The sequence below is a fragment of the Armigeres subalbatus genome, chromosome 3, assembly GCF_024139115.2.
Source record: "Armigeres subalbatus isolate Guangzhou_Male chromosome 3, GZ_Asu_2, whole genome shotgun sequence".
Lineage (NCBI taxonomy): Eukaryota > Metazoa > Arthropoda > Insecta > Diptera > Culicidae > Armigeres > Armigeres subalbatus.
In genome coordinates, this window is record NC_085141.1 from 290905972 (window position 1) to 290932218 (window position 26247).

Consider the following 26247-nt stretch of genomic DNA (forward strand, 5'->3'; position numbering starts at 1 on the left):
CCGTGTCATAATTGTTCTTTAATTTTTTTTTAATTTTCGCAGGAAATTATTTTGAATAAGAAAAATGACAACTTATCTCGGAGGTATTTAGGTTTGTTATGAAATAGAGATGAAGGCCAATTTCCAAAAATATATGGAAACTTATCGTAGACTGTCTAATACGAGTTTAGTCCTACTTTCCATTTAATTCTACCACGTTTTGTTATCTTTGTTGATACATATTTCGACCTCAACAGTGAGGCCGTCTTCAGTGTCTCGTACTTGACTCGACTTGTACGAGACACTGAAGACTGCATATCTGCAAAGATAACAAAACGTAGTGGAATTAAATGGAATGTACTAAACTCGTCTTAGGCAGTTAAAGACATTCCACTAAAAGAGCTTAAATATCTTTTCTCAACTTTTCGTAGATTGTGCGGTGTACCAGAGGAATAACAAAAAGTTTTTCACACCGAATCTACAATTGGGAAAGATCGTTTCAAAACAAACCGAATTTGTATGAACCGATCGAACATTGGTAATGCTTCCTTGAACGTGGAAACGATTTATTGGTACTACTTCTTTGTAAACCACGTCAACCAACAACTGTGCATCCACCTAAACATCCACTCATTATTTGCGCTGAGCTCAAGCAGAATTTCTGAATCCAAACATTGCTTGAGTCACAGATCATATCAATCAACAAAACATGTGGAAGCAGCTGTTCAACCTATTCAATCACGATTTGAAACGACTGAACTCGATAGATCACATATTTTTGCTCCGAACGGTCTGAAATGGGTTCCAGAGCAAACAAACGCTAGTATAAATAATGCACTGAGATATCATAAGCCATCATTTCTGAAGCCAGAACAGCAATGGCATCCTACGCGATTGGTAACCAGCATTGGAATTTCACTCAAATCACAAATCAAGTGTCTATATTTTCACATTCCAGCACTGTTTGCCGCCCTAACGATTCTCACCGGCTGCTGCTACGCCAACTACTGCGACCCGTCCCTGTGTCGGCGGGGACCCCACGTGGCTTGCAATGCGCCGCAAGGATTTGGTCCGGCGTGCGGCAACGATCGGAAGTTCGTCCCGATGGATGGCAAAATGAAAAGCGTCATTCTCAACAAACACAACGAGCTGCGGGCGGAGATCGCGCGGGGAATGCACGGCTTTCCGCAAGCTGCCCGCATGCCGACGCTGGTCTGGGACGAGGAGCTGGCCAACATCGCGTCGTTCAATGCGCGAAAGTGTATTTTCGCGCACGATCAGTGCAGAAACACCCCTCAGTTCAAATTTTCCGGGCAGAATCTGGCCATCACCAGTTTTTACGGGTTCAACTTTCCGCCGGATGATCGAGCTGCGAATTTTACGCATGAGTGGTTCAACGAACACAAAGATTGCCCCAAGTCGTACGTCGATGCGTACCCGGCCAGTCATCGGGGGTAAGATCCGAGTGTTAACCGAAATGATCCAGTTCATAGTTTACAGAAGTGATTGATATTGCAGGCCTCAAATTGGGCATTTCACGCAGCTGGTGAACGACCGCACATGGAAGGTTGGGTGCTCGATGATGCACTACATCACCAATGGGAAGATGATCAACTATTATCTGGTGTGCAACTACACGATGACCAACATGATTGGGGAGCCGGTTTATACGAAGGGAAGCACCGGTTCGAAATGTCAAACAGGGCAGAACCCCCAGTATAGAGGGCTGTGCAGTCCTCGAGAGAAAGTTAAGTCTGAATCATATAATGGTTGATTGGGTTTATCTACAATAGGCTTCTAGAATCAAGATTATGAATCCGGAAAATTGTTCATACATAAATATGCTGAAATCTTATAAAACATATGCAGGCCGCACCTTACAAAATTTTTATTTAATTTTAATTTTTAATAATTTAATTTTTAATTAAATTTTATTCATTTACTTTCCTTTCATATTTTCTGGATAATGTGGTTGATAGATTGATGCAGCTGCTCACTTCCGTGCTTGAGAAGCTCGACCGGGATTTCATCCTTCTTTTACTGTTTTTCAGCTCGTTTATGGCCTTTTTTACCTCGTCCAGCGTTGGTGGTTCCATAGCTTGACTGTCGCCGACTATGTCCATCCTGCTGCTTAATACACCGTCATTTTCACCGTTCAACAAATCTTCGAAGTGCTCCTTCCACCTGGCGGCCATCATAGTCATGTCTGTCAGTAAATCCCCCTCTCGGTCATTGCACATGGTGTGCACTGGCGCAGACTTATGCCGCGTGCCATTGACAGTTGCGTAAAACCTCCGCATATCGTTTCTATCCATGTTCTCCTGCGCTTCAGCTATCACACTCTCTTCGTGTTGCCTTTTTTCTGCGGTGGATTCGTTTCTCTTTTGCCCTTGCTATACTGTACCACTCTCTGTGGGAACGGGTACGAGCCACTAGCATTCGGCTCCTAGCAACAATTTTCTCGTCCGTTACTGGCACTGGCTGGCACTCCTCATCAAACCAACCATTTCTTTGGCGTCGCTGTGCAGTGCATAACAATTCCTGCGCTGTTGCAGTCACAGCTTCGTGGATATTCTCCCACAATCTGTTGACGTCGCCAGATCTGGTGACATCTCCTATCCGCTCGTCCGGACCTCTGAAGGACCTTACATCTATAATATCCGAGAAATGTCGTCCGTCGATCAGCATGTGGTCTATATACGAGCAAGTGTATTCACTCGGATGTTGCCAGGTGTGTTTGCGGATATTCTTACGTGCGAAGTAGGTAGTGCTGATTGCCATCCCTCTAGCAGCAGCAAAGGTTACAAGTCGCAGACCATTAACGTTGGTAACGGAATGAAGACTTTCCATACCAATGACAGGGCGAAAGATACTTTCTCTTCCGATCTGCGCATTTGCATCCCCGATGAAAATCTTTACATCGTGTGTTGGGCACTCTCCGTAGGCTTTATCAAGGCGCTCATAGAATTCATCTTTGATGTCTTCAGACTTATCACTTGTTGGGGCATAGATGCTGATCAGGCTATAGTTGAAGAATTTGCCCTTCTTTCTCAACACGCAAATGCGGTCACTTATCGGCTTCCACCGAATAACACGCTTCATCAGATTCCTGGTCACCATGAATCCAACTCCACGTGCTGCTCTGTCACCGTCGCTATAGTAGATGTGGTACTTGAATGAAGTGTTTGCGATGGGATCCATCGCTCGGAATTCACGATCCCCAGTTTTGAGCCACCGTATTTCCTGGATTACAGCCACACTCACGCCGACCTTCTGCAGCTCACGAGCCAGGAGTCCAAAACGTGCGATTTCATTCGGCCTTACTGTTGAGGTCGAAATACGTATCTGGCAAAGGTACAATAAAGTAGTAGAATTAAATGGAATTGTACAAACTCGTCTTATGACAAGTAAATATATTCCACTAAAAGCTTAAAATAATTTTCGCATTAAAAAAGAACGTGTTACGCCTACCCTTGAAAGCACATGCTCTGGGCCAGATCCTTCCAACCCGCCTGGCAAGAACGATCAAAAAAGGCTAATAGCTCACAAGGAGCTGAAAGCCTATAGTTCAGGTAATTCTCAGTTGAACTAGGATGCAACAATAGTTGAAGGTGTATCCATTTTTTTCTATGGACCACAAGGACATCAACCATTTAAAAAAAAGTTATTAGATACTTCTGGTTATGTGCGTTGAACTTAAGTTATGCTCTTCAGGGAATTCTTGGATGACTCTTTGAATCAAAAAGGGACAAACTATTGTTAAAAGAGAAAACTATTTTTTTGCTGCTTTTGTAAACCGTAAGACACATACTTCCAGGAATTTTTGGATGACCTGGATCGGAACGGCTATTGAAGGCGGCTCCAGGCGTACAGAATAAAAAGAGCATGAACTATTAATCAACCAAATAAGACTCACATGGTGCGATTGACATTTGGAGAAGCTGCTTCGGCGGCAGGGTGGTAGTGGGTTGAATCCACACACCCACAGTGAGGCACACGTGGTGCACGGAGAGTGTCCCTACTTCGGTAAGGTAGCGCGTGGTCTGCTTCGGCAGAAGAGTGAATGATCGGCCTGTACTGAGGAAGGAGTGTCGTAGCGGGTAACCACTATCGTCACCCCGAGGCATGGCTGAAGTTTGTGTATAGACTACACATGCTGAGGTAGGAGTGTCTTAGCGTAGTATCTGTAGGCCCAGGCAGTTACCGCTAGACTCCTCGAGGCATGGCAGTGGAGTGTTAGAGTGAGCATCCAAGTAAGTCTCAAATGTTGTGAGCGCATGTGTAAATGTGTAGGGGAGGAGGTTCGGTTGTGGGCACCCTTTTGAGTTTTGTCCATAACTTTGATTCTAATTGGTATTATGTCTACATTTTATACCAATCGAAAGCTAGACGTACAAGCTTACTACTAGAGAAGTAATTAGTTTGATTCCGTCGATTTGAAACATTTTATTGACAATTTCGCAAATTTGGCCTTTTGGGACATTTCAGTTTTATGGCTTGGTTGTGGGCACCCTCGAAAATCCGGCTTATAATAAAGAACAACGAATAAAATCCACCCAGTTTAAAAGAAAAATAATTTTAATTTAGTTTTAATTGTCATGAAACAATAAAAAACCTAGATTAATCCCCCTAGCAGTGATGATGCTTTTCTCATGCATTGAAGAAGGTAACGAAAACAATCACTTAAGAAAGGTCCAAAATAGCACTTTAGGTAGTTCTATTTGATTTTTTCATCAATTTACATATATTGCATTCATTCATATACATCGCAGGCAAAAATGATTTTTTTTTTCAATTTCGTGTGTTTTTCTCAATGAGCGGTCCCTATGAAAATAAACGTCGAATGCAACTGGTTGCGTGTAAATCGGTGAACGCTTAGTTCCAAAAAGTGCATATATAATGGTTAGATACGCCTAAAAAAAAATTAAGACCGATACAAATATTTAAAAACTATTTTGTCTCCCTCCACCCTCGGATTTTTTTTTTGCCAAAAAATAATATTTTGAGGGGCATCAAAATAAAATTTGGATAATTTTGAGGATTTTCTAACATTCTTCAACAAATCCGAGGAGATTTGATTTCTCGTTAACTTTTCAAAGGACCTATAACATTTTTCATGAATTAATTTGAATAGCGGAATCAACAGAACAACATGAAAGCTGTTAATTGCAGTATTCAAATTATTTCATGAAAAAAATGTTACTTAGGTCCTTTTGAAAAGTTAAGCGAGATTTTTTCATTTTATGATTTATTTTTATTATGCCCCTCCTCTTAACATTTAAGAGACCAATAGAACCAATAAAACTTACTATTTAGAATTAGAACTCACTTTTTCAAATCAATCACACCACTATATGACACTTTGAAAAAGGCAAACAAAACGAGTTGATTTTCATGTGGAAAACAATTGATTTGTTCATAGTTCAAAGTAGAGGTGTCTGAGAGTCCCAGACTCCGGTACACTGCCTTGTGGTAGCTTGTCACCTACTACGCGTGTGTTAGGTCAGTGCATAATGCATCACCCCATGTAAAAAAAACATATGGACATCACTTCAGTACGTCGAGCTGAGTCGATATATAACAATATGAGTCTACGGGCCTTCTATAAAAACATCCTTTTTGACTGATCATATAGCCTTTCGGTACAATTTTATTGTACGAGAAAGGCACAACAGACCTTTAGTTACGCGTGTGGATCCGTGGCCTATATTCCAGTGATTCTTGAAGCAGCTGGAGGGGAATAGGTATTGAAGGTATATTTAATTTTGTTTAATAGATCAAATAGACCACGAACTTTTCTTAAGGCCTATACTCCAGGGAATTCTTGGATGGCCTGAAACGCAAGGTTATTGAAAGCGTATCCAATTTGATTTCATGGTTCAAATAGAGCAGGAGCCATTTGAAAATATATAAACCATCTAGTAACGCGTGTAGACCTTAATATCTATACTGTAAATAATTGTTGGATGACCTGAAAAGGAACAATTATTAAATGCGTATCTAATTTGATTAAAAAGATGAAATAGAGCTTCGACTAAAAATTCCAAAAGGAGATAACAGCCCTTTTGGTTACACACGTGGACTTTGGCGCTTATACTCTAAGGAATTATATCTCTAAGGAATAATTTGTTAAATAGGATCCTGGATCCTGTAGACCTTAAATCCTATACTCCACGCAATCCTTGGATGACCTGGGATGAAACATTTAAAAGGCATATACAATTTGATTCTACGGATTGAATGGGTCATGGACCATTTTCAAAAAGAGGTAACAATCCTTTGATTGCAATATAGACCTTAAGGCCTAGACTCCAGGGAATTCTTGGATGAACCTGAAAGGAACAGCCATTGAAAGCGTATCCAGTTTGGTTCACTAGATCGAATAGGACATGAGCCATTTAAAAAAAAAAGAGCGATAACAGCCCTTTGGTTACGCGTGTAGACCTTAAAGCCTATATTCCAGGGAATTCTTAGATGACTTGAAACTAATCAGCTATTGAAGACATGTCCAATTTAGTTTTATGGATCGAATAGGACATGAACCAATTTTTAAAAGTGATATCAGCCCTTTGGTTATGTGTGTAGATCTTAAGGTCTTGGTTACGCGTGTAGAATGGAACACTTGGTGAAGGCAAATGTTGAAGATGCAAAACAGCTACTTAGTTTTTTGGGTTTCTAAGAGTGCTTTCTAATAGGTTTACTTTTGGATGACAATATTGCTTAAAATTCTTTTCACGTCCCGTGCCGTAAACAGCGGGCAGTAAAACGAAGTTACGTATAAAAAAGTGCCGTAAAAAGTGGGTTGAGTGTAGACAATACATCCAGAAAAATGAAAACTATTCCTTTAGAATAAAACGTTGAATAAATTGAAAATGCCATTGGTTAAATGCCTGCAATCGATATTCGTGGCCCCGGGCCCCCACAAATATTATGTACCAAAGCAACATTTTGGGGCCCCCACAAGCTGTCAGCCCCGGGCCCCCTTCCGTCTAAATCCGGCCCTGATCCTAGTTGCTGTAAGTATTCTGATACGGCCTTATTTAGGTGCACATTAATCAATTCTCTGCTCTGCAGGCAAATTTTCTTCTCAGCGATGGAAGAGTAAAATACCTGTTTCCAGAGCGCTGATCAAAAAATTCTCGCTTAACTTTTCAAAAGGACCTAAGTAACATTCTTTTCGTGAATTAATTTGAATAGTGCAACAACAGAACAACGTGAAAGCTATTGATTGCAGTATTCAAATTTAATTCATGAAAAAAAAATGTTACTTAGGTCCTTTTGGGAAGTAGAGTGAGATTTGTTCTTCATTTGATTTACAGGTAGAATAACCAGGAGCATACACTCGACGGTTTTCTTAAATAGTCCACCAAAAAACCTATCATTTGTAGCCAACAAAACATGTATTTTATTGTTTTATTGTCCGCCCAGCCGAATCAAATCGTGAAAATATTGTTCCAGATATACTTGCAGAATCGAAAGCCACTGTTTATAACAACAAGGCAAAGCAGTTAAATCAACACCGGATATAAGAACTTAATTTTTGCGGCGTTGCTCAAGCAGTTTAACTGGCAAAGATCATCCGGGAATGATCGGAAAACGGAGACTCCGTTCGGAGTAGGGATCCTATATTAAGAGATGTGCGAATACTTTTCCAGACGATTTAGCAACGCTGTTACTTTCGTAAACAAACGCTGCCAGCACTTGCCGCACTGAAAAATGTTTAGGCTTGCACATGACTTTACATTCGAAGACACTTTTTGATTATTTTGTCTATGCTCTAGCAGTGCATTTTCGCTAAAATTAAAGAGCAATACAAATGAACACGATATAAGGCATCAACTAGACTACTTTTACTTACGAAAGCAAAACTAATTGTTTATTCGATAAAACTTTTCATAAAATCTATTTCACCAAAATCGCAATACCTTTCGATCTGCAACAATAACGATGTTCATTTGGCTCAGATTTTGACAGTTCTCAATGCTCGATTGGCCGCTTTCGCATATCTCTGAATGTAGGATCCCTAGTTCGGAGCATATAGGGATGATTCGCTTTGAATAAAAGGTGAAGAAAGCAAATAAATTATAAGGATCGCAGTAAACAGTGATAGCAAACTGACGTGTGTTTTTTCGCTGTTGATTTTTTCATAAAAATAAGTTAGAGCCGAAAAGTTTTCAAAACGTGGTATTAAACGTTACTCCGGAGCTTCAAGCAATATGAAACGTCATACATGGGGCTTGCTAGAAATTTTCATTCAAGATTAAAAAAAAAACTCAAATTCTGACTACCAGAAATCATCAACCTGAAATGGATGCAACGTTGGCTGCAGCGCTTCTTCATTATACCTACCAGACCTTGAATGCGGACTACAGGATGTAACAAAACAATACGGTTGTGTAGATGGTGACGATGGCGTTTATTTTTCTTTATTTAAAGGAATTTTGTAAGACCCCAACATTTTGAGACACAAAAGGTAAGTTTAATAAACTCAGATTTTCCGAAGAGTTTAACGTTGTCGTTATCCTACCTGTAGACTTGCTGTTCTGATTAAGCAGACCTGTCTTAACTTTTGTTTTGTAAATCGTGTCAAGTTTAATTTTTCACGATTTTCAAACAGATCTACCTTCTACATAATTTAATAGATTTAACCATACTTATGAGACAAGTTTTGGGAGATAGTATAACAAAATTGACTGGGTGAAGATAGTACCAATGTTTCAATTTTTAAGATTTTTATTGATTACTTTCTTTTTCAAAACATTCATGAACATGTTTTTTTTGCATTTTTTTGGAATATTGCATAATATCGGTGAAGTACATGTATAAAAATATGAGGTAGACAAATTTGGGCTATTTTTTACCATACAACATAAACCGAAAAATTGGGAATAGTATACAAATCAAATTTTAAGATGTAAAATTAACAAAATAAATGTGTTGCTATTTTTTGTACATTTCAGTTATTTTTTACAATTTAATGTTTATATATCGCTACAAATATATGCACAGAGAACTTATTTTTGTGAATAAGCTGACATTTTCGGAATGTTTCACGCAACATAAAATAGATTCGAGGACGTTTTTTGCTAGATTCTGGAAAATTGCAGCTGGATCATAAAACAGACACATACAATAGGACTTAAACGGGACTGGAGTTTAGATGTTCACAAGAATAAGATCTGACGAATAAGATCTGAAATGGAATATTCGAAGGATTTGTGGTGAGTCCGTTCCATGATTGTCATATTTGAACCTGAACTTTACTAAATACGGTCTAGGATTAATCATTTGTTTGTTTGATGTTTATTCTTGGTATAAATGCTTGATCACGGAAGTGTAAATACATTTCATATATTCATTTGATATCTGGGTGTATTTCTGCATGGCTTGCTGTGCTGAAAATCACCTCAAGATGTGGTCTGTAGCTTCTTGTTATAGGGTCTTCCATCACCTTCTATCTCCAGGACTAAAAGTCCAAGAGGAGTTCATCCACAAATTTATCCAGAAATTCCTTCGCAAATTTCCCGAAAATTCGTTCAGGAAGTTCTTTGGATAGTCCTCCAGGAGTTCCAAAAATACCTTCACATATTCCTATAAGAATTTCTCCAGGAGACTTTACGGAAGTTCCTCAAGAAATTCCTTCAAGAGTTCGTCTGGAAATTCCTCCAGAGGATCCTCAGAAAACTCCTCATTTAGCATCTACAGAAATTTCTTCGGATATTCATCCAAGGATTCATCCTCCGGAATTTTCCCCCAAGAATTCCTATGAAAAGTCCACCAGGAGTCCCCAACAGTTCCTCAAAAAATTACTCTTGAAATTCTTCCAGATGATCCTCCGAAAAATCGTTCAAGAATTTATTTTTCTCCAAGGTTTCCTCCAGAAATTCCTCCAAGAATTCTTCCTGGAGTTCTTTTGCAAATTCTTCCGGAAATACCTTCAAGAGTAACCTTGAAAAATCTTTTAGGAGTTTCTTCGGCAATTCCTCCAGAAATTCGTCCAGGAGTACCTTTGGAAAATCCTCCGAAAACTACTTCAGGATTGCAAATTACTCCAAAAATTCCTGATTTCCTCCAGTAATTGCTCCGGAACATCTTACAGGAGTTCCTCCTGAAGTTTATCCAAAGAACCATCCAAGAGTTCCCTCAAGATTGTCTTTGCTGTAAGACATCCTCTGGAAACTCCTCCAGAAAATCACTAGTAAACTACTCAAGTGGTGGAATTAAATGGAATTGTACGAACTCCACTAAAAGCTCAAAATAATTTTCTTATCCCCCAGAAGTTTCTTCGGCAATTCCTCCACGAGTTCCCCTGGAAATTCTTCCAGGAGTTCCTCCAAAAATTTCTCCAAAAGTTCCTCCAAAAATTTGTTTTTAAGCTATTTTGAGAGAAATTGCCGAAGGAACTCTTGGACGAATTTCCGAAAGAACTTTTGGAACAACTTCTGGAGAAAGCCCTTCATTTCTTCAGGAATTTTGGGACAAATTTCCGGAGGTACTGCTGGAGGTTTCAATGGAGGGATTTTTGAAGAATCTCCTGGTAGAAGTTTCAGAGGAATTCCTGAAGAAACTCCTAGGACTTTCAGGAGGAAACGAAGAACTACCGAAGGATTCGTTTAGGAATTTTTGAGAGTAATTTATAGAGGAACTTTCGTTGAAACTTACGACAGTAATTCTTGGAAGAACTATTGGTGGAATTTCTGAAGAATCTCCTGGCGGAGTTTCAACGGAATTTCCTGCAGGAGTTCCAGCGAAAATTCATCCAGGAAAACGAAAAGTCCGCTAAAAGCTCCCCCAGATATTCCTTTGTCGCTTATGATTGGGGTTTCTAAAGAAAATTATGATAATTTAAGTTCATTACCAACGATTTATTGAAGATACGTAATTATTTACATGAGTGTATAAGTGTATTACTGTGTTACGTACTCGAAATTATTCAACCTGTTTAGTGGAGTGTTGGTCACTCGATGAACTGTCAAATGGATTGAGGTAAACTGCAATAGCCTTACTATTGTTTCATTGAATTTTAGAAACAAGTTTAGTATGCTTAAGTGTTTGAGTGCATGAAATCATCTTACTTTACTCCAGCACCATTTACAAGATGATGGGTGGAGGGTGAAAAATATGAGGTACACTCTACATAGTAAGTCACTACGTTGCACTATTAACATGTGCAGCTGTTGCCAGTTGCTAAAATACAATAATATCCCTATAGAGTTCTTCCAGAAATTCCCCCAGAAGTTTCTTCGGAAAGTCCTTCAGGAGTTCCTCAGGAAATTTCTCCAAAATTTTTTAAAAATTTCCACGCAAATTCCTCCCATAATTCTTTCAGGAATTCCTGCAGAAAATCTCTGGAAGTTCTTTATGAAATTCCTTCAAGAGATTCTCTAGAATTTTCTCCAGAAGTTTCTATGGAATTTCTTGCAAGCGGTGCTTCGGAAAATCATTCATGAATTCTTTAGGAATTACGCTCAAGAGTTCCTCCGGATAGATACTTCGAAAATTCCTTACAAGTTTCTTTTCGGAAGTTTCCACAGGAATTCTTCCGTATACTACTCCAATAACTCCTCCAGGGTTACTCCAAAAAATCATCCAGGAAGTTCTTCAGAAATTCCTCAACAAGTTCCTCCGAGAATTCTTTCAGTGATCCTCCGAAAAAATTAAAGGTGTTCTGGGTGAAATTCCGGAGGACTTTCCGAAGGAACTCACAGACATATTTTTGAAGGAACTCCTGAAAGAATTTCCCAAGTCCTGTAGGCATTTCGGCAAGAATTTTGGGACGAACATCTGGTTTTTTTTTTCGGAAGAAATTGTTCAATTTTCGGATTCCTTTAGGAATTTTCGAAGTAATTTCTGGAGGAATTCCTGGAGAAATTATGGACGGTATTCCTGGAGTAAATCATGAAGAAAGTTTCAGAAGTGCGTAGACGTGCGCGTTCTCTCGGCGGAGCTACGAATTTGAGTTCCAAAAGGCGGAATTAAAAGTGCTCATCTGCCAGGAGAATTCAGAGAGCACCACTTTACATGTGTGTTGGTCGATCAGCAGGCGAACCTATATAGCAATAAAAAGACGTTCTTGGTTGGACAAATTATGGACCTTGCGGGGAGAACCAATGCTGGTATCAGTTCGCAGGTCTGCACGGCTGTAAATCTGATGTTGATCGAGAGCTGAATGAGATGGTTCGATAACGATTCATCATGGAAGCACAACTATGAGAACCAGCTGAGATAGTACGAGCGGAAGAAATATTAGAGCGAACCACTGCTGGTGACGTGCAGCCATGGACCGAGTTGAATGGAGAAGACTTTTATGCACTACACGGCCATTCCAGCCGTAGACTGAGTAAATAAAATAATCCCCTACCAAGTCCAAGCTGTTTTTACTCAGAGTTGTGACCGAGGCTATTCGACCTCCTCTGTTAAGTTTGCCCCGTGTGTGTAAGAAACACGGACATCTAAAATAAAATTCCCAATTCCAAATAGTTCTTTTTACTAGCTTATAAAACTTGTTTCGAGCCTCCTGTATATAGACTTATAGAACTGGTAAATGATCCTATCCAGGGTTGCATCCGTTAACAGTTATATAGACACCTGCTACATACTCAACTCGAAATACCCATCTCATTAAACAACTTGCCAGTCCTCCAAACTATCTTAAGCGATTCTCATCGGATATCCTTCCTGTTATCGTTTCCACTCTCACGCTAATATCACGGTAAACTTTTAAAATTAAGAAAACTTACCAAGATCAACGGAAAAGCCATGCGACGTCGATCCATTTTTCTTCATTCCTATTCCAGCTATGTACAATGAGGCATTCTTCCCATTCTCGACAGAAGCTCGAATGCTACTCCTAGTCGGGTGGGTCCTGCATGAGAGAAAAACCAGCAGGCAAAATCCCGCAACGTGCGGAAAATTTTCACCAAATAACTATAATTAAGTTATGAAAACGTTGTTCCATTCATAAAAACAAACCGGTTGAGCAATCGAGGTGGATGCGGGAGTTGTGAGAAAAAGTTTTTTTTATCGTTGTGCCTTCTTGGTTGGTCGGTCGGCTGGTGTTGATTATAGGAAGTTTCGGTATCCCAAAGGTCCTCGAAAAGATCGTTCCAATTCGTTTTCCCCGCGAAGCTCGTTTTCCCAGATGGGGAAAAAAAGAAGCAAAAACCAACCGGCATAATGAAACATTTCTCCCGCTTTAATTTCGGGAGCATTCTGTTCCTGAATTCATCGCGTCAGCTCACTTACAACTATTCTGCCGTCCCTTGTTCGTTCGTCCTTCTTCAATATCGTTTTCCTATTCTTCACCGGCCACCACCCACCCGCACTCGTAGCACTATCGCGCGAAAGTGGGGTTTAATTTTCGGAAATTAAATTAAAAATCTGTCCTCAGCTCTGCGGCAAACGGCGCATCACGGAATCCATTGCTGCCCGCCAAGAACCGGACGCGACGACAGCGAAAGAAACCCCTGATGGTGTGATATACACGGGTAGTGCTGCCATTTTATTCCACCGGACCGGAATAATGTCGTTTCCGGGAAAGGGGGGATTCCGTTTTATGAGGCCGTATGTTTTGTCGGTTCCGCTCGTTACCGCCATGCTCCCGCTTTAACGACTCAACGACGCCCGGGCTATGCGGATGTGACGAGGAAATAAAACCGGCCAGCCAGCAGCGCTCGGTGAAACTGCTCGGGTGATAATTTTGCGGAAGTTTTTCGCCTATCTGCTGAGGGCGCGGAGGGTGTTGGTGGTGCGCCGATGCTATGAGTGGAAGAAAGGCGATAGTCGGCAGAATAGTCGAAAATTGGTTGCTCCGTACGGGGTGGATTTCTTGAATGCAGTTTCAACTCATTATCCGGTGACATTTGCACAGTTGAAGTTTGAATATTTGTTTGTGGAACTTGAGTTATGATGTTTGCAATTGTTTTGACGTTAGAACTTTGCGCAAGTCTTAATCAGATTATTTTGCATTTTTTAATGATGCGAGTTCTGACCTTTATATCTGAAATTATTTATTTTACTCGTCAAAAACTTTTTCAAGGTCACATTCTGGTCATATTACAAATACTCACTTTGGTATGGAAAAAGTTTACCTGGAACAATAGAAAAGAAAAATATTAGAATTTTTGTGTTTTTAGTGAAGCAAATTTTTGAATAATATTTTTGGCGTGTCGATGTCATAATTAGTAACACCAGCACGCTTCTATATTGGTCGTTGTCATTATATCATAGGTACGGTCGGTCCACATGAGTGCATGAGAAGAATGCAGTAATTACTGAACAGTGTACGGGGACGAATGCAAACGAGTGCATAATAGACAAAACTAGATTTTCCGAAGAAAACGAGGAAGGGTCGTTTGACCGAAAGGGTCATATAGTCGAATAAGTCATTTGGCCGAATAATTCATTCGGCCCAATAGGTCATTTGGCCGAATTGGCCATTTGGCCGAAAAGGACATTAGGTCGAATAGCCGTTTGGCCGAAAAATGTCATTTGGCCAAAAAGGTCATTTGGTTCACTTTTTACAGTGAGAAGTGAAAAAAGAGGAGTCACAACCTGAACAACCAGATGTTACACAGATGTACACAAACGTCAAGGAGGACTTCTAGCAGCTTCCGGTGCTACTGTTATTAACCACCCAGCACAAGTTTGATTGTCCGGAGTAAGCAAGGAAGCAGAAACTTACAAAGTTTGCCAAAAAATACATGATTTGGCAAGCAATCTTGTTACAAATAGAGTACGGGGAAATCAACCTCAAGGAATGTCTACAGAAGCGTATGCTTCCTCTTTTGAAGCAACACGAGGGACCAATTTTCTGGCCAGAGTAAAACCCCTGCAAGCAAGATATGTAAAACAACGTCTTCATGTCATTGGCAATGGACGACGCCAGAAACAGCAGGAAAAAAAATGCCAGCAGGAATGCCATTAGGCCGAAAGTTGTTTGGCCGAATATACTATTTGGCCGAACAAACCATTAGGCCGAAAGTCGTTTGGCCGAATAGGTCGTTCGCCCGAATGGGTCATTTGGCCGAAAGGGTCGATTGACCGAAAGGGTCATTTGGCCGAAAGGATCATTTGGCCGAATGGGTCGTTTGGCCGATAGGGGAGTTTGGCCGAAAAGGTCGTATGGCCGAAAGGGTAGTTTGGCCTAAAGGGTTGTTTGGCCGAAAGGGTTATTTGACCGAAAGGGTCGTTTGGCCGAATGGGTCGTTTTGCTGAATGGTTCGTTTGGCCGAATGGGTCTTTTGGCCGAAAGGGTCATTTAGCCGAAAGTGTCATTTGGCCGAAAGGGTCGTTTGGCTGAAAGATTCGTTTGGCTGAAAGGATCGTTTGCCTGAAAGGGTCGTTTGGCCGAATGGGTCATTTAGCCGAATTGGACATTTGGCCGAATAGGTTATTCAGCTGAATAGTTTATTGAAAAGTGAGAAATCAGGAATGAGTAGAGAGACATCTCACTACCCACTTCGCACTACTCACTTTTCACAGTGAGAAGTGAGAAATGAGGAAAGAAAAGTGATACGTCTCACTACTCATTTCTCTTCATTTCTCTCCTTTCGTTTGGCCGTTTGGCCGAAAGGGTCATTTGGCCAAAAGATCGTTTGGACGAATGGGTCATTTGGCCGAATAGGTCATTTAGCCGAATAGCTTATTGAAAAGTGAGATATTAGGAATTAGAAGTGAGACGTTTCACTTCTTTTTTCTCATTTATCACTTCTCACTGTGAAAAGTGAGAAGCGCGTAGTGAGTAGTGTGACGTGAAAAGTGAGTAGTGCGAAGTAAGTGGTGAGACGTCTCACTACTCACTTCACGCTTCTCACTTTTCACAGCGTGAAGTGATAAATGAGGAGTGAGAAGGGAGACGTCTCTCTTCTCATTCCTAATTTCTCCCTTCACAATAAACTATTCGGCTAAATGACATATTCGGCCAAATGGCCCATTTGTCCAAACGATCTTTCGGCCAAACGACCCTTTCGGCCAAATGACCCTCTCGGCCAAATGACCCTTTCGGCCAAATGACCCATTCAGCCAAACGACCCTTTCGGACAAACGACCCTTTCGTTAATTTACAATGTTATGAAAACTCATATGTGAATATGTACGTTATGTGGAAGATATTGATTTGGAAAATGTATTGGAGGTAACCACTTTTCCTTCGATGGGACTCGAACCCATGACCCTACAGTACGCTAGACTGGTGCTTTAACCAACTAAGCTACGAAGGACCTCCGTTGGCCTTCGCAACCTAGCGGCTACTGAACGAGCTCGAGATTCCCAAATTGGACGCATAGTCAAATCACTCGCAATCCATTTATCAAGCCAATACTTCCACATGTGTATTGTACACGTCCATATTAGAGGAGCGTGAGTATTTAGAATGTCTGGCGGCTATACACATTCTTCATCAGCAACGGTACTGATCAAGTGAGGTTGTGTAAGCTATTTGCCAGTCGGTCGTCAAGCTCAGACTCGACCGCATTGCGGTACTGATCAAGTGAGGTTGTGTAAGCTAGCTTAGTTGCTGATGAAGAATGTGTATAGCCGCCAGACATTCTAAATACTCACGCTCCTCTAATGTGGACGTGTACAATAAACATGTGGAAGTATTGGCTTGAGAAATGGATTGCGAGTGATTTGACTATGCGTCCAATTTGGGAATCTCAAGCTCGTTTAGTAGCTGCTAGGTTGCGAAGGCCGACGGAGGTCCTTCGTAGCTTAGTTGGTTAAAGCACCAGTCTAGCGTACTGTAGGGTCATGGGTTCGAGTCCCATCCAAGGGAAAGTGGTTACCTCCAATACATTTTCCAAATCAATATCTTCCACATAACGTACATATTCACATATGAGTTTTCATAACATTGTAAATTAACGTCCAAGTCGGGTAGTTTAATCCCCGGAAATAGGCAATTACCTTTGATTGAACTGAACTTAAGTTGCGTGCTCTTGCCTACGCAATGCGGTCGGGTCTGAGCTTGACGACCGACTGGCAAATAGCTTACACAACCTCACTTGATCAGTACCGTTGCTGATGAAGAATGTGTATAGCCGCCAGACATTCTAAATACTCACGCTCCTCTAATGTGGACGTGTACAATACACATGTGGAAGTATTGGCTTGATAAATGGATTGCGAGTGATTTGACTATGCGTCCAATTTGGGAATCTCGAGCTCATTCAGTAGCGATAGGTTGCGAAGGTCGACGGAGGTCCTTCGTAGCTTAGTGGGTCAAGCACCAGTCTGGCGTACTGTAGGGTCATTGGTTCGAGTCCCAACGAAGGAAAAGTGGTTACCTTGAAAACATTTTCCAAATCAATATCTTCCACATAACGTACATATTCACATATGAGTTTTCATAACATTGTAAATTAACGTCCAAGTCGGGTGGTTTAATCCCCGGAAATAGGCAATTACCTTCGATTGAACCGACCCTTTCGGTCAAACGACCCTGTCGGCCAAACAACCCTTTCGGCCAAACGACCCTTTCGGCCAAACGACTTTCGGCCCGATGGGTTTCGGCCAAATGACCCTTCCCCATTTGGACGAACAGACCATTAAGCCGAAAGTCATCTGGCCGAAAGGGTCATAAAGCCAAATTCGGCCGAATGAGTCATTTAGCCGAATAAGTCATTTGGCCGAATAGGTCATTTGGCCGAATAAGCCATTCGTCCGAAATGGTCATTTGGCCGAAAAGTTTATTTGGCGGAATACGTTATTTGGCCGAATAGGTTGTTCGGTCGAATAGCTCGTTCGGCTGAATGTGTCATTTGAAGTCTCACTTCACTTCTAAAAAGTGAGAAATAAGAAGAGATTTGAGATGAGATTTCTCACTACTCTCTTCTCACTCCTCATTTTTCACATCTCACTGTGAAAAGTGAGAAGTGAATCGTATCACTACTCTCTTCGCGATTCTCACTTTCTACAGTAAGAAGTGAGTGGGAAATGAGGAATGAGAAGTGAAACGTCTTACTTCTTACTCCTTGTTTCTCACTTCTCGCTGTAAAAAGTGAGTAGTGCGAAGTGAGGACTGAAACGTCTCACTACCCACTCCTCACGTCTCACTTTCCACAATGAGAAGTAAAAAATGAAGAGTGAGAAGTGGTGGTGCGAAGCGGATAGTGAGACGTCTCATTCATCACTCCTTTCCGCCAAATGTCCAATTCGGCCAAATGTCCTTTTCGGCTAAGTGTCCTTGTTGACCAATTCGGTCAAATATTCTATTCGGCCAAATGTCCTATTCGGTCAAATGTCCTATTCGGCCAAAGGTCCTGTTTGACCAAATGTTCTATTTGGTCAAATGACCTTTTCGGCCAAATTGCCTATTCGTGCATATGACCTATTCGACCAAACAACCTATTCAGCCAAATGACTTTCGGCAGATGGGTTTCAGCCTAATGGTTTGTTCGGCAAATTGGCTTTCGGCTGAATGGGTTTTGGCCAAACGAACCTTCTCCTGATGTGATACTTACCTAGCGAGAGGTCCTCGACTCAGCGACACCCCAATAAGTACCACGGAGATGGATATTGAGGAAGGTATGCGTTATTGGGTCAGGATTTGCCTATAATTAAAAATGTAACCAATGGTACATCTTACCCCGTAATATACCACGTAAAGTTGTTTAACCAGCGCCAGCGTTACGGGTATCTATGTTCTCTTATCATTTCTACTGCTTGAAATTAAATGGGATTTGCATTTTTAAATATTTTCTTCCCGAAACTTCTCTTAGAATGCGTAAATCACGATTTTAACGAAGTTTGACCTTTCGTTTTAAACCTTGCCTATTTCCTTTTACTCACTTATACTTTTCATACATTCATTTCGAGCAGAATTCACTAAAAGAGTATACAGATATTATTTTCTTCGCTTTGTTGAACTTTGTTGTTTCACTTTATTTCTTTTTAGGATGCATTTGTTTTTTGAGTAAGTTTTATTGAATTTTAATAAGGCCGATGAAGGTGGAATTTACGTGATAATGATATTGAGTGAACACTAACGAAAATGCATCGCTTGCGGTACATATCACGAACGAGCCTGCAAGAGCGTAACATAAGTTTGCACTCAACTCAAAGCTAACATCTTTGGAATACAACCTTCACCAGGTCGTTGTATTTTACAACATTTTCATCTATTTTTCATTTGAACTGATGACTCAACTCTAGACCAACATTATAAAATGGTGTAACAGCCAAAATTTATTCTTTCCGGTTCCTCGTCTTTATACATATTTAATTAAATGTTGGTTCAGAACTCTTATCAAAAAAGCAATGTCAAAGCTGGCGAATGTGGTCTTCCCGGGACCATTTTTATATGAGATTCTCAAATAATCCTATGGTGAAATCCAACAATTTGGGTAAATTTAAGTTTTTTGTGTTCCGAAGCAGCATCCTTTAATCGTTTAGTCCATTTAAAGTTGAAGCCACTTTGAGGAATTGAGTGTAGTAATCCACTTAAATAAATTGAAATTCGATTATATCGAAACCACTCTTTCACCACGCAATCGGCCTCGTGTGCCTTTATTAGCGGAACTAATTTGAACAAGTGTTTTTGCATCCTCCCCGTCTGTTTTCTCCTCTCACGCGGCACGCAGTCAGTGCGCTAGGCTCATTCGCTGAAGATGAACGGCCTGCGGGCTTGACGATCCATCAATAAAATTTATTGCCTTTGGAAAAGTTTGTTAACGTTCCGAGGGAAGTGAGGTTCTCGCTACTAGCCGGCAATTTGAACCTTCCTTATCATTTGTTTTTCTTTTTTCCTCCTTTGCTCTTTGTGCTTCCGGAACGGTAGATACTAAAGCCGTCAAATTAGCACCAGGATCTGCTTTGTCGAAAAGGTGGGGGGCGGCACGGACATCAAATGATGGTGAGCTCGGGAACAGAGGTGATAAATTTGTAGCGGAAGTGGAATCAATCTTCCGGATGTCCGGTGATTTGTGCCTCCAAGAGAGGTGAGATATGAAACCCGGGTGGAAAATAAGACAGAGTGACAGGAAGCGAGCTTCATAGAGCCTTGAGCACTTGTCAACGTTTCAGCATTAACCCATCATGAATAAATAAAATAAGATCAATAAATGTACGTCAATATTCAGTGGACCTCCTTCCTACGGCGGGGAATGTTTGTCATCCTGCTCAAAAATTCCGGCAGTAATTGGCAGCTCAATCGAGACATTCTCGCGCTGTCTATCCAAATTACTCCGGCCCAAATCAATCAAATGACGCCCACTCAAGTGTCGTTACACGCGGCCGTATGCTGACTAGGAGGTAGAAACGTGACTACATTTGATTGAAGTAAAGTAGAAGAAGGATGACGGACGGCACGTTGGGCGTCACGGCTGGGGGACACCATCGAAAGTTCACCTCATGATCGGAGGGAGAGGATGGCTTTCGTTCACCATCCCAATGCTGAATGTTTGGAGCTTCGGCATCGTTTGGACATTCCATGACACCACCCAAAAATATTGAAATCGTGTCACACCGTCAAACATGGCGAACATGACCAAACATTTCAATTGAATTTATCCGGATGGTGGTGGGTTCAAAAACTGATTTTTTCTTCTTTCTCGTGTGCGCCCTGTTTGGAATATAAAAAAATGCACCAAACCTTAGTCTAATAACTGACGTCGGAGGTGCACATGTTCCTCCTACCAGGCGACGATGTTCAGCTGACAAAGCCATTAGCTGGAAAACTTTGACACGGTTGCTTTCTAGACTGGATGTTTCCAACGCTGGTGATTCGCGCGCGGTACAAAATGACTGCAGTAATAACCAAACTTTTAGCTATCGTCACCGTACGTTGCCATTCAAAAGTAGTCGCTTCATAGCTATGCGGCATGACTTAGAAGTCAGGAATGAAAAACGTTCTAATAGCACGGAAATTTCTAACAACGATGCGTTTGAGATGGTGGATCCGTGATCATTTACAAAATATTCTTCGTTGTTGGATATCGGAGCAAAAATAATTAGATAAAATGAACACAGCATATGAAGTTTTCTAAAAGAGGGCCTAAAACATTATGTGAGTTGCATTTTTTCGGGAAGTAAAACTATCTAATAAACAAAAAATAGTTCGATCGTCAAGAAAGCTCCGGATAGGAGAGTATCATGGAGAGTATCACAGATAATTGTTTTTAATAATTTTAACTGTATTTTCATGCACATATTTAGAACATGCAAATAAACGCAACATAAAGGCGATCGTATTGTTGTTTTGAATCAAAATTATTTGAAACTGTGCTTGCATCGCTTTCGGACCAATTCGGATTAAGAAAAATCGTCATCTAGTCAGTCTGAAGATGATTTGGAACCACTACTGGACCTGATTGGATTAATAAAATCCCACTCTCTCAATCCCACATCGGACCTAGTCTAATCAAATGAAATTCAGATCTGAATTATGATATCGATGTTCGGAATCACAATCGGACCTAGCCAGATAAAAAAAAACTCAAAGGTGCAGCCCAAACGGGTTGTACGCAAAGATGACGTTGAACTACGTAACTGTATTTAATGTACAGGTTATCGACTTTTCTGTGCGATGAGACCAAAGCAATCGTTTTTAAAGTCCAGGGTGAATCTGCTTTCGTTAATTATCCTGTGCTCTTGAGATTGACTGAACATTACGAACCTTGGTGATGTATATAACTTTCAAACCAAAATTTTAAAGGGAAGATAAAAATAAAATTTTCAAATAATCGAGGATTAACAACACTCTCAAGCGTTCACATAACCAAATTTGATAAAAACTCGCTAGAGAGTAAGCATCGCTTGATAATTGTATCTCGATTCGAATCATTGGTAAATGCTACTTTTGAACTTATTTTCATACATAACTCCAAAAGGCAATGCCAAACATCCGATTGAACTTCATTGTTAACATCGAATTTAGTTAGTGTGTGGTACATATCGGCCTTAACCATTTAGCGTTTCACTTCCTATGTGATATCGAGAAATAGGTCAACATGTCAACAGTCAATTCGTCGGCAAAGGTTGGTAGCACTGTCACGAGTGAAACTCACTACCGCTTCCCGCGTCTGCAACCATCGTCGGCATCAGTACAATCGTGCGCTTGGAGAGGTAAGTCGCGTTCGAAGTACAGGCACAACTTCGGGTGTTTTCATGGTCGGATCCATAATCGGAATATTCGGATAAACCTTTAGATTAGCAGGTATCCGCTTCCCGGATTGGGTATTACAGTTAGGTTTACATTAAAATGATCATTTCTTGGATAATTTTGTGTTTATTATCAAGCAATTCCAAAATTTGAAAAGTTATCGCCGATGTCAACTCGGCTACTTTTCACACCTGAGAAGTTATCAAATGATATTCTCAATAATTGTCGTATGAGAATGATACAGCACAACCCTGGCTCAGAGTGTATGTAATTAAGAGTGGCGACACTGTCAAAATTGGAACAAAATTCATCTGTCATTCCCATACAAAATCGCGTTCCAAACGAGCAGGAGACCTGTCAAATGCGGCACATGTCGCCACTCTTAATTACATACACTCTGCCCTGGCTGATAGTGTACCACTACAACCATTACCGACGCAAACTGGAGCAGAGACTACCCGCCACTAAGTCAGTTTAAAACCCCTTTGGCTTATTACAGAAAAGCCCATCGTGAAAGCTGGGCTGTCAACGGCGTTTATTGGTCATCCTATGGAGGAAGTCAGATAGACACGACAAAGCAGTTTGACAGTTTATTGATAATAATTATTATTTCTTCACTCTGAGTTGCGTCGGACTTAGTGTTTACTCCGGCAGACACCTAGGAATCAGCGAAAACGAGCCGAAGAAAGTTTCCCAGAACGCATCCACTGCAACAGTGAAGCAGATTCCGAGCTCCACTACTGGCATCAATAGCGAGAAGCTGCCGTCAAACGCCCCCAAGCCTTCGAGAGAATACGCGCGTGTAAGTTAGCAGAAACTGCACCAGCTAAAAGCCTTGTAAGTTGCATTAATTTGACCTCTAGGCTGGCTTGTGGTCTCCAGTTAGCCTTGCAAACAACCCGCAGAATCCGGAAATGGCGAGTTCGATTCTTGATCTAGGATGTTTTCGGGTGCGAAACATTCTCGCCACCCAGGGCATAGTGTATCCATTGACTTTGCTACACAAGATACATACTAATGCAAATATGGGCATAGAAAGCTTCCAATCAATAGCTGAAGAAATGCTAATAGATTACTAAGCTGAAAAGCAGGCCAAGTTCCAGTTGGATTGTAGTGCTATGGAAGAAGAAGCTTGCGATGCACTTACGAGATTAACTGATCCACCGAAACCGAGTGCTGAACTTTTAGCAAGTTTTCAATGGTAAATATTATCATACATAAATATTGTAACACACTGGAGTCGGTTTTTTACGCGGACGATATGGGCCGCGTAAATAAAAAAGAACATTAAAAACCGCGTAAATCCCAAAATATGTCTGAATGAACCGCGGAAATCCTGAAACTCGAGTGCAAAAAATCCCATAAAAAGCTATTTCTGTAAAAATAACCGCGTAGAAAACGACTTCAGTGTACATCGGGTATGAAGCGTTGACTCTTCCTTGATCGAATGGTTCAAGAAAATTGGAAATCGAGAAACGGCTGAGATATTAACGAAGTCTATCATATTTTCGTGACGTTTTTCGATTTTTTTTCAATCGTAAAGTGTACCCCAATATAGAAAAAACAAACTTAGTTTTACGTCAAACAATCTTGGTCAGTAAAGCTATCAGTACACTGTTTGTCATTATGACAAATATTTGTCAAGTCAGCCTGATATCCATGTCGATTTCTAATCGGTTTGATAGATGTCCGGATCAACTTGACAAATATTTGTCATTATGACAAACAGTGGACTGAGGGCTTAAGTGGTTTGAAGTAACGGAACTTAGTTGGACTTAGTTGGGTCAATTAAAACCAAAAATTGAATTGGAATGGTTATTAGACCTTGTTGTATCAAGTGGATTCGTTAGTTCGTGGGTAAAGGCAATCAAAGATAAAGGAAAATCAAATTCTGGATTGGGTCTTTTGATGGTTTGGAAGTACTTATGCACATAGTTGGGTCAACAAATTGCAACTTTGATGTGGTCGAAAGCGCCATTGGATGCAAGAGGGTAAAGAAAAAAAAACAACTCTGGATTTTATTAAAACATATTAAAAAATTATGAACACAAATAGGCATTACGGATATTCTCTGCAATCAATTATTGCCCACTTACTATTCTAACAAAGCAAATACTTGAGCGATACCAAAATCTATAGATGCAGTTACCGATGAAACTTTATTTTATTCGGGCCACATAGAGGTTTTCTTAATTATACGAGCAAATTTATCTCAATTCTCCACCAACCCCTAAGCATTATTCCTGGTATCACTCATAGAAGCAAAAGGCCCTTCGGAAATTGGTCAATCGGTTGGTAATGGATGTACCTAGTCCTTGAAGGAAACCACATGAAAATGTTTAATCAGTTCTTCACTTTTCAATCTTCACTGGTGTTAAACATAACGATTCCCGGAGCTACTTGCAACAGCGTTGCAGTCTTAGATATTCACAAATGTTTTAGATTTTTCCCGACGTTTCGACTCTATTTGGAATATTCTCCAAGCGGAGAATTCTACAAAAGATCTGTTAGAATTCCCCCCTTGAATATGGAGACGCATGGTACTTCTGTCAAGTTCTGTGCAATGATTCGTCTTGAGACTGAACTATTTATGCAATTCTCACCTAATCCGTTTAATTTTGTATGGCAACTTGCATTGAGGGAAACCTGTACCTAATGATTTGTTGAAAAGTACATGTTCTTAGTTAACATGTCGAATAGTGCGACCAAGAAATCATGGGAATCATGATTTCAAACATCTGATTCCCGGTCGTCTTCTAAGCGATTCTCACAATCGTTTCACGGTTGTCTTATCCAACTCATCTGGTTTCTTGTAGGTTGCTAGTTTGTCATGTTCCTAGCGATGCTCATTTTTTTTGCAGGATCGGATGGAGTACGGATGCTGTCATAGAGAATTTACAAATTTTTTCTACGTTTGCCAGCTGATTAGCTGAAACATATTTTTGGGGTTGGATGGATTTTCGTCATATTTTGGGCCGATTTTGTACGTCAGTCCGATTCACACTGCAGCATTATTATGATTTTTATGTTTTCGATTTTTGAAATAAAAGCATCAAGAAGCATGAGTTCATTTGGAAAGATGACCTTAATTAAGTCAAATAAAGCTCGATCTACTTAGTATTTGGCCGTTTCTTTCCAATTACTGCAGCGCCTCTGGTGGCCGTACCGAGAAGTAAAATACATCACATCGTTGCGGAAGGTTTATTCAATTTATGGTGAAAGTTTTATCAGTATTGATGCTCACGTTCAAAAGTTATCGAAAATGGAACGCGAGAGATGGGAACAAATTTTGCACACTCACGTTGGAAATCCAACATGGTCAGAAGGAATGATTTCAAAGTATCTAAAATAACCGAAATTAACAGTAAAAACTGTCAAACGTTATCGGGAAACACTATTGCTGGATCGCGTAGCACAAAACAATCGTAGAAGTGGAACATACGACCAGAAACAACATGTGAAAGTCTGCAGAGCAGTTCGGAACCATTTTGGGATTTCCTTGCATGATTTAGCGAAAAAGTTCACTGCGCCGTACAGCACAGCTCAAATAATCTGTCGGCGTGAAGGTTTCAAGTCGTATGATGTCAGTAAGCGTCCCAACAGGACCCTCAAACAGAACATGGTTGCCAAACATCGCGCAAGAATGCTAGTCGAGCAAGTTCTGACGAAATACAATTGATGTATTTTGATGAGCAATGAAATTAATATTAAAATTGACTTTCAATTCCCGGGACACATATTTCACCCTACCAAACGGAAGGGTAATGCCCCAGGAAAATTCAAATGTGTATATGCAGGCAAGATTGCCCACAAATTGATGGTATGTCAAAGCATCTGCAGTTGTGGAAAGAAAACTAAAGTTTTCATCACTGGAGCGACCATGAATGGGCAAATATACAAGGAGGAGTGTCTTCAGAAGCGATTTTTGCCATCCATTCAATCACACGACTGTCCGGTGTTGCCTTTGCCTGACTTAACAAGCTGCCATTACAGACGGGATGTGATGGAATGGTATGAACCGAATGATAATGACGTTATTGAAAAATCTATCAACCCACTAAAATGCCCAAATTTTCGTCACAACGAAAAATATTAGGCAATTATCATAGGGAAATTTGAGAAATGGTGCAAAACAATCAGAAAACCATCTTATATGGAGAAGTGGTGTG

General features: G+C 40.6%; 1 protein-coding gene across 1 annotated transcript; it reads left to right on the plus strand.

Annotated features, from left to right (window-relative positions):
• The first annotated feature begins 817 nt into the window (after positions 1–817).
• LOC134220266 (antigen 5 like allergen Cul n 1-like) lies at positions 818–1842 on the plus strand. Its single transcript, XM_062699270.1, has 3 exons — positions 818–876; positions 938–1433; positions 1498–1842. The coding sequence occupies exons 1-3, from the start codon at positions 858–860 to the stop codon at positions 1751–1753; spliced, it is 771 nt and encodes a 256-aa protein (XP_062555254.1). The 5' UTR covers positions 818–857; the 3' UTR covers positions 1754–1842.
• The last annotated feature ends 24405 nt before the right edge of the window (positions 1843–26247 follow it).

Coding starts and splice junctions, on each gene's coding strand:
- LOC134220266 (XM_062699270.1), top strand. Junction 1,434..1,497: donor TACCCGGCCAGTCATCGGGG/GTAAGATCCGAG, acceptor TTGATATTGCAG/GCCTCAAATTGGGCATTTCA.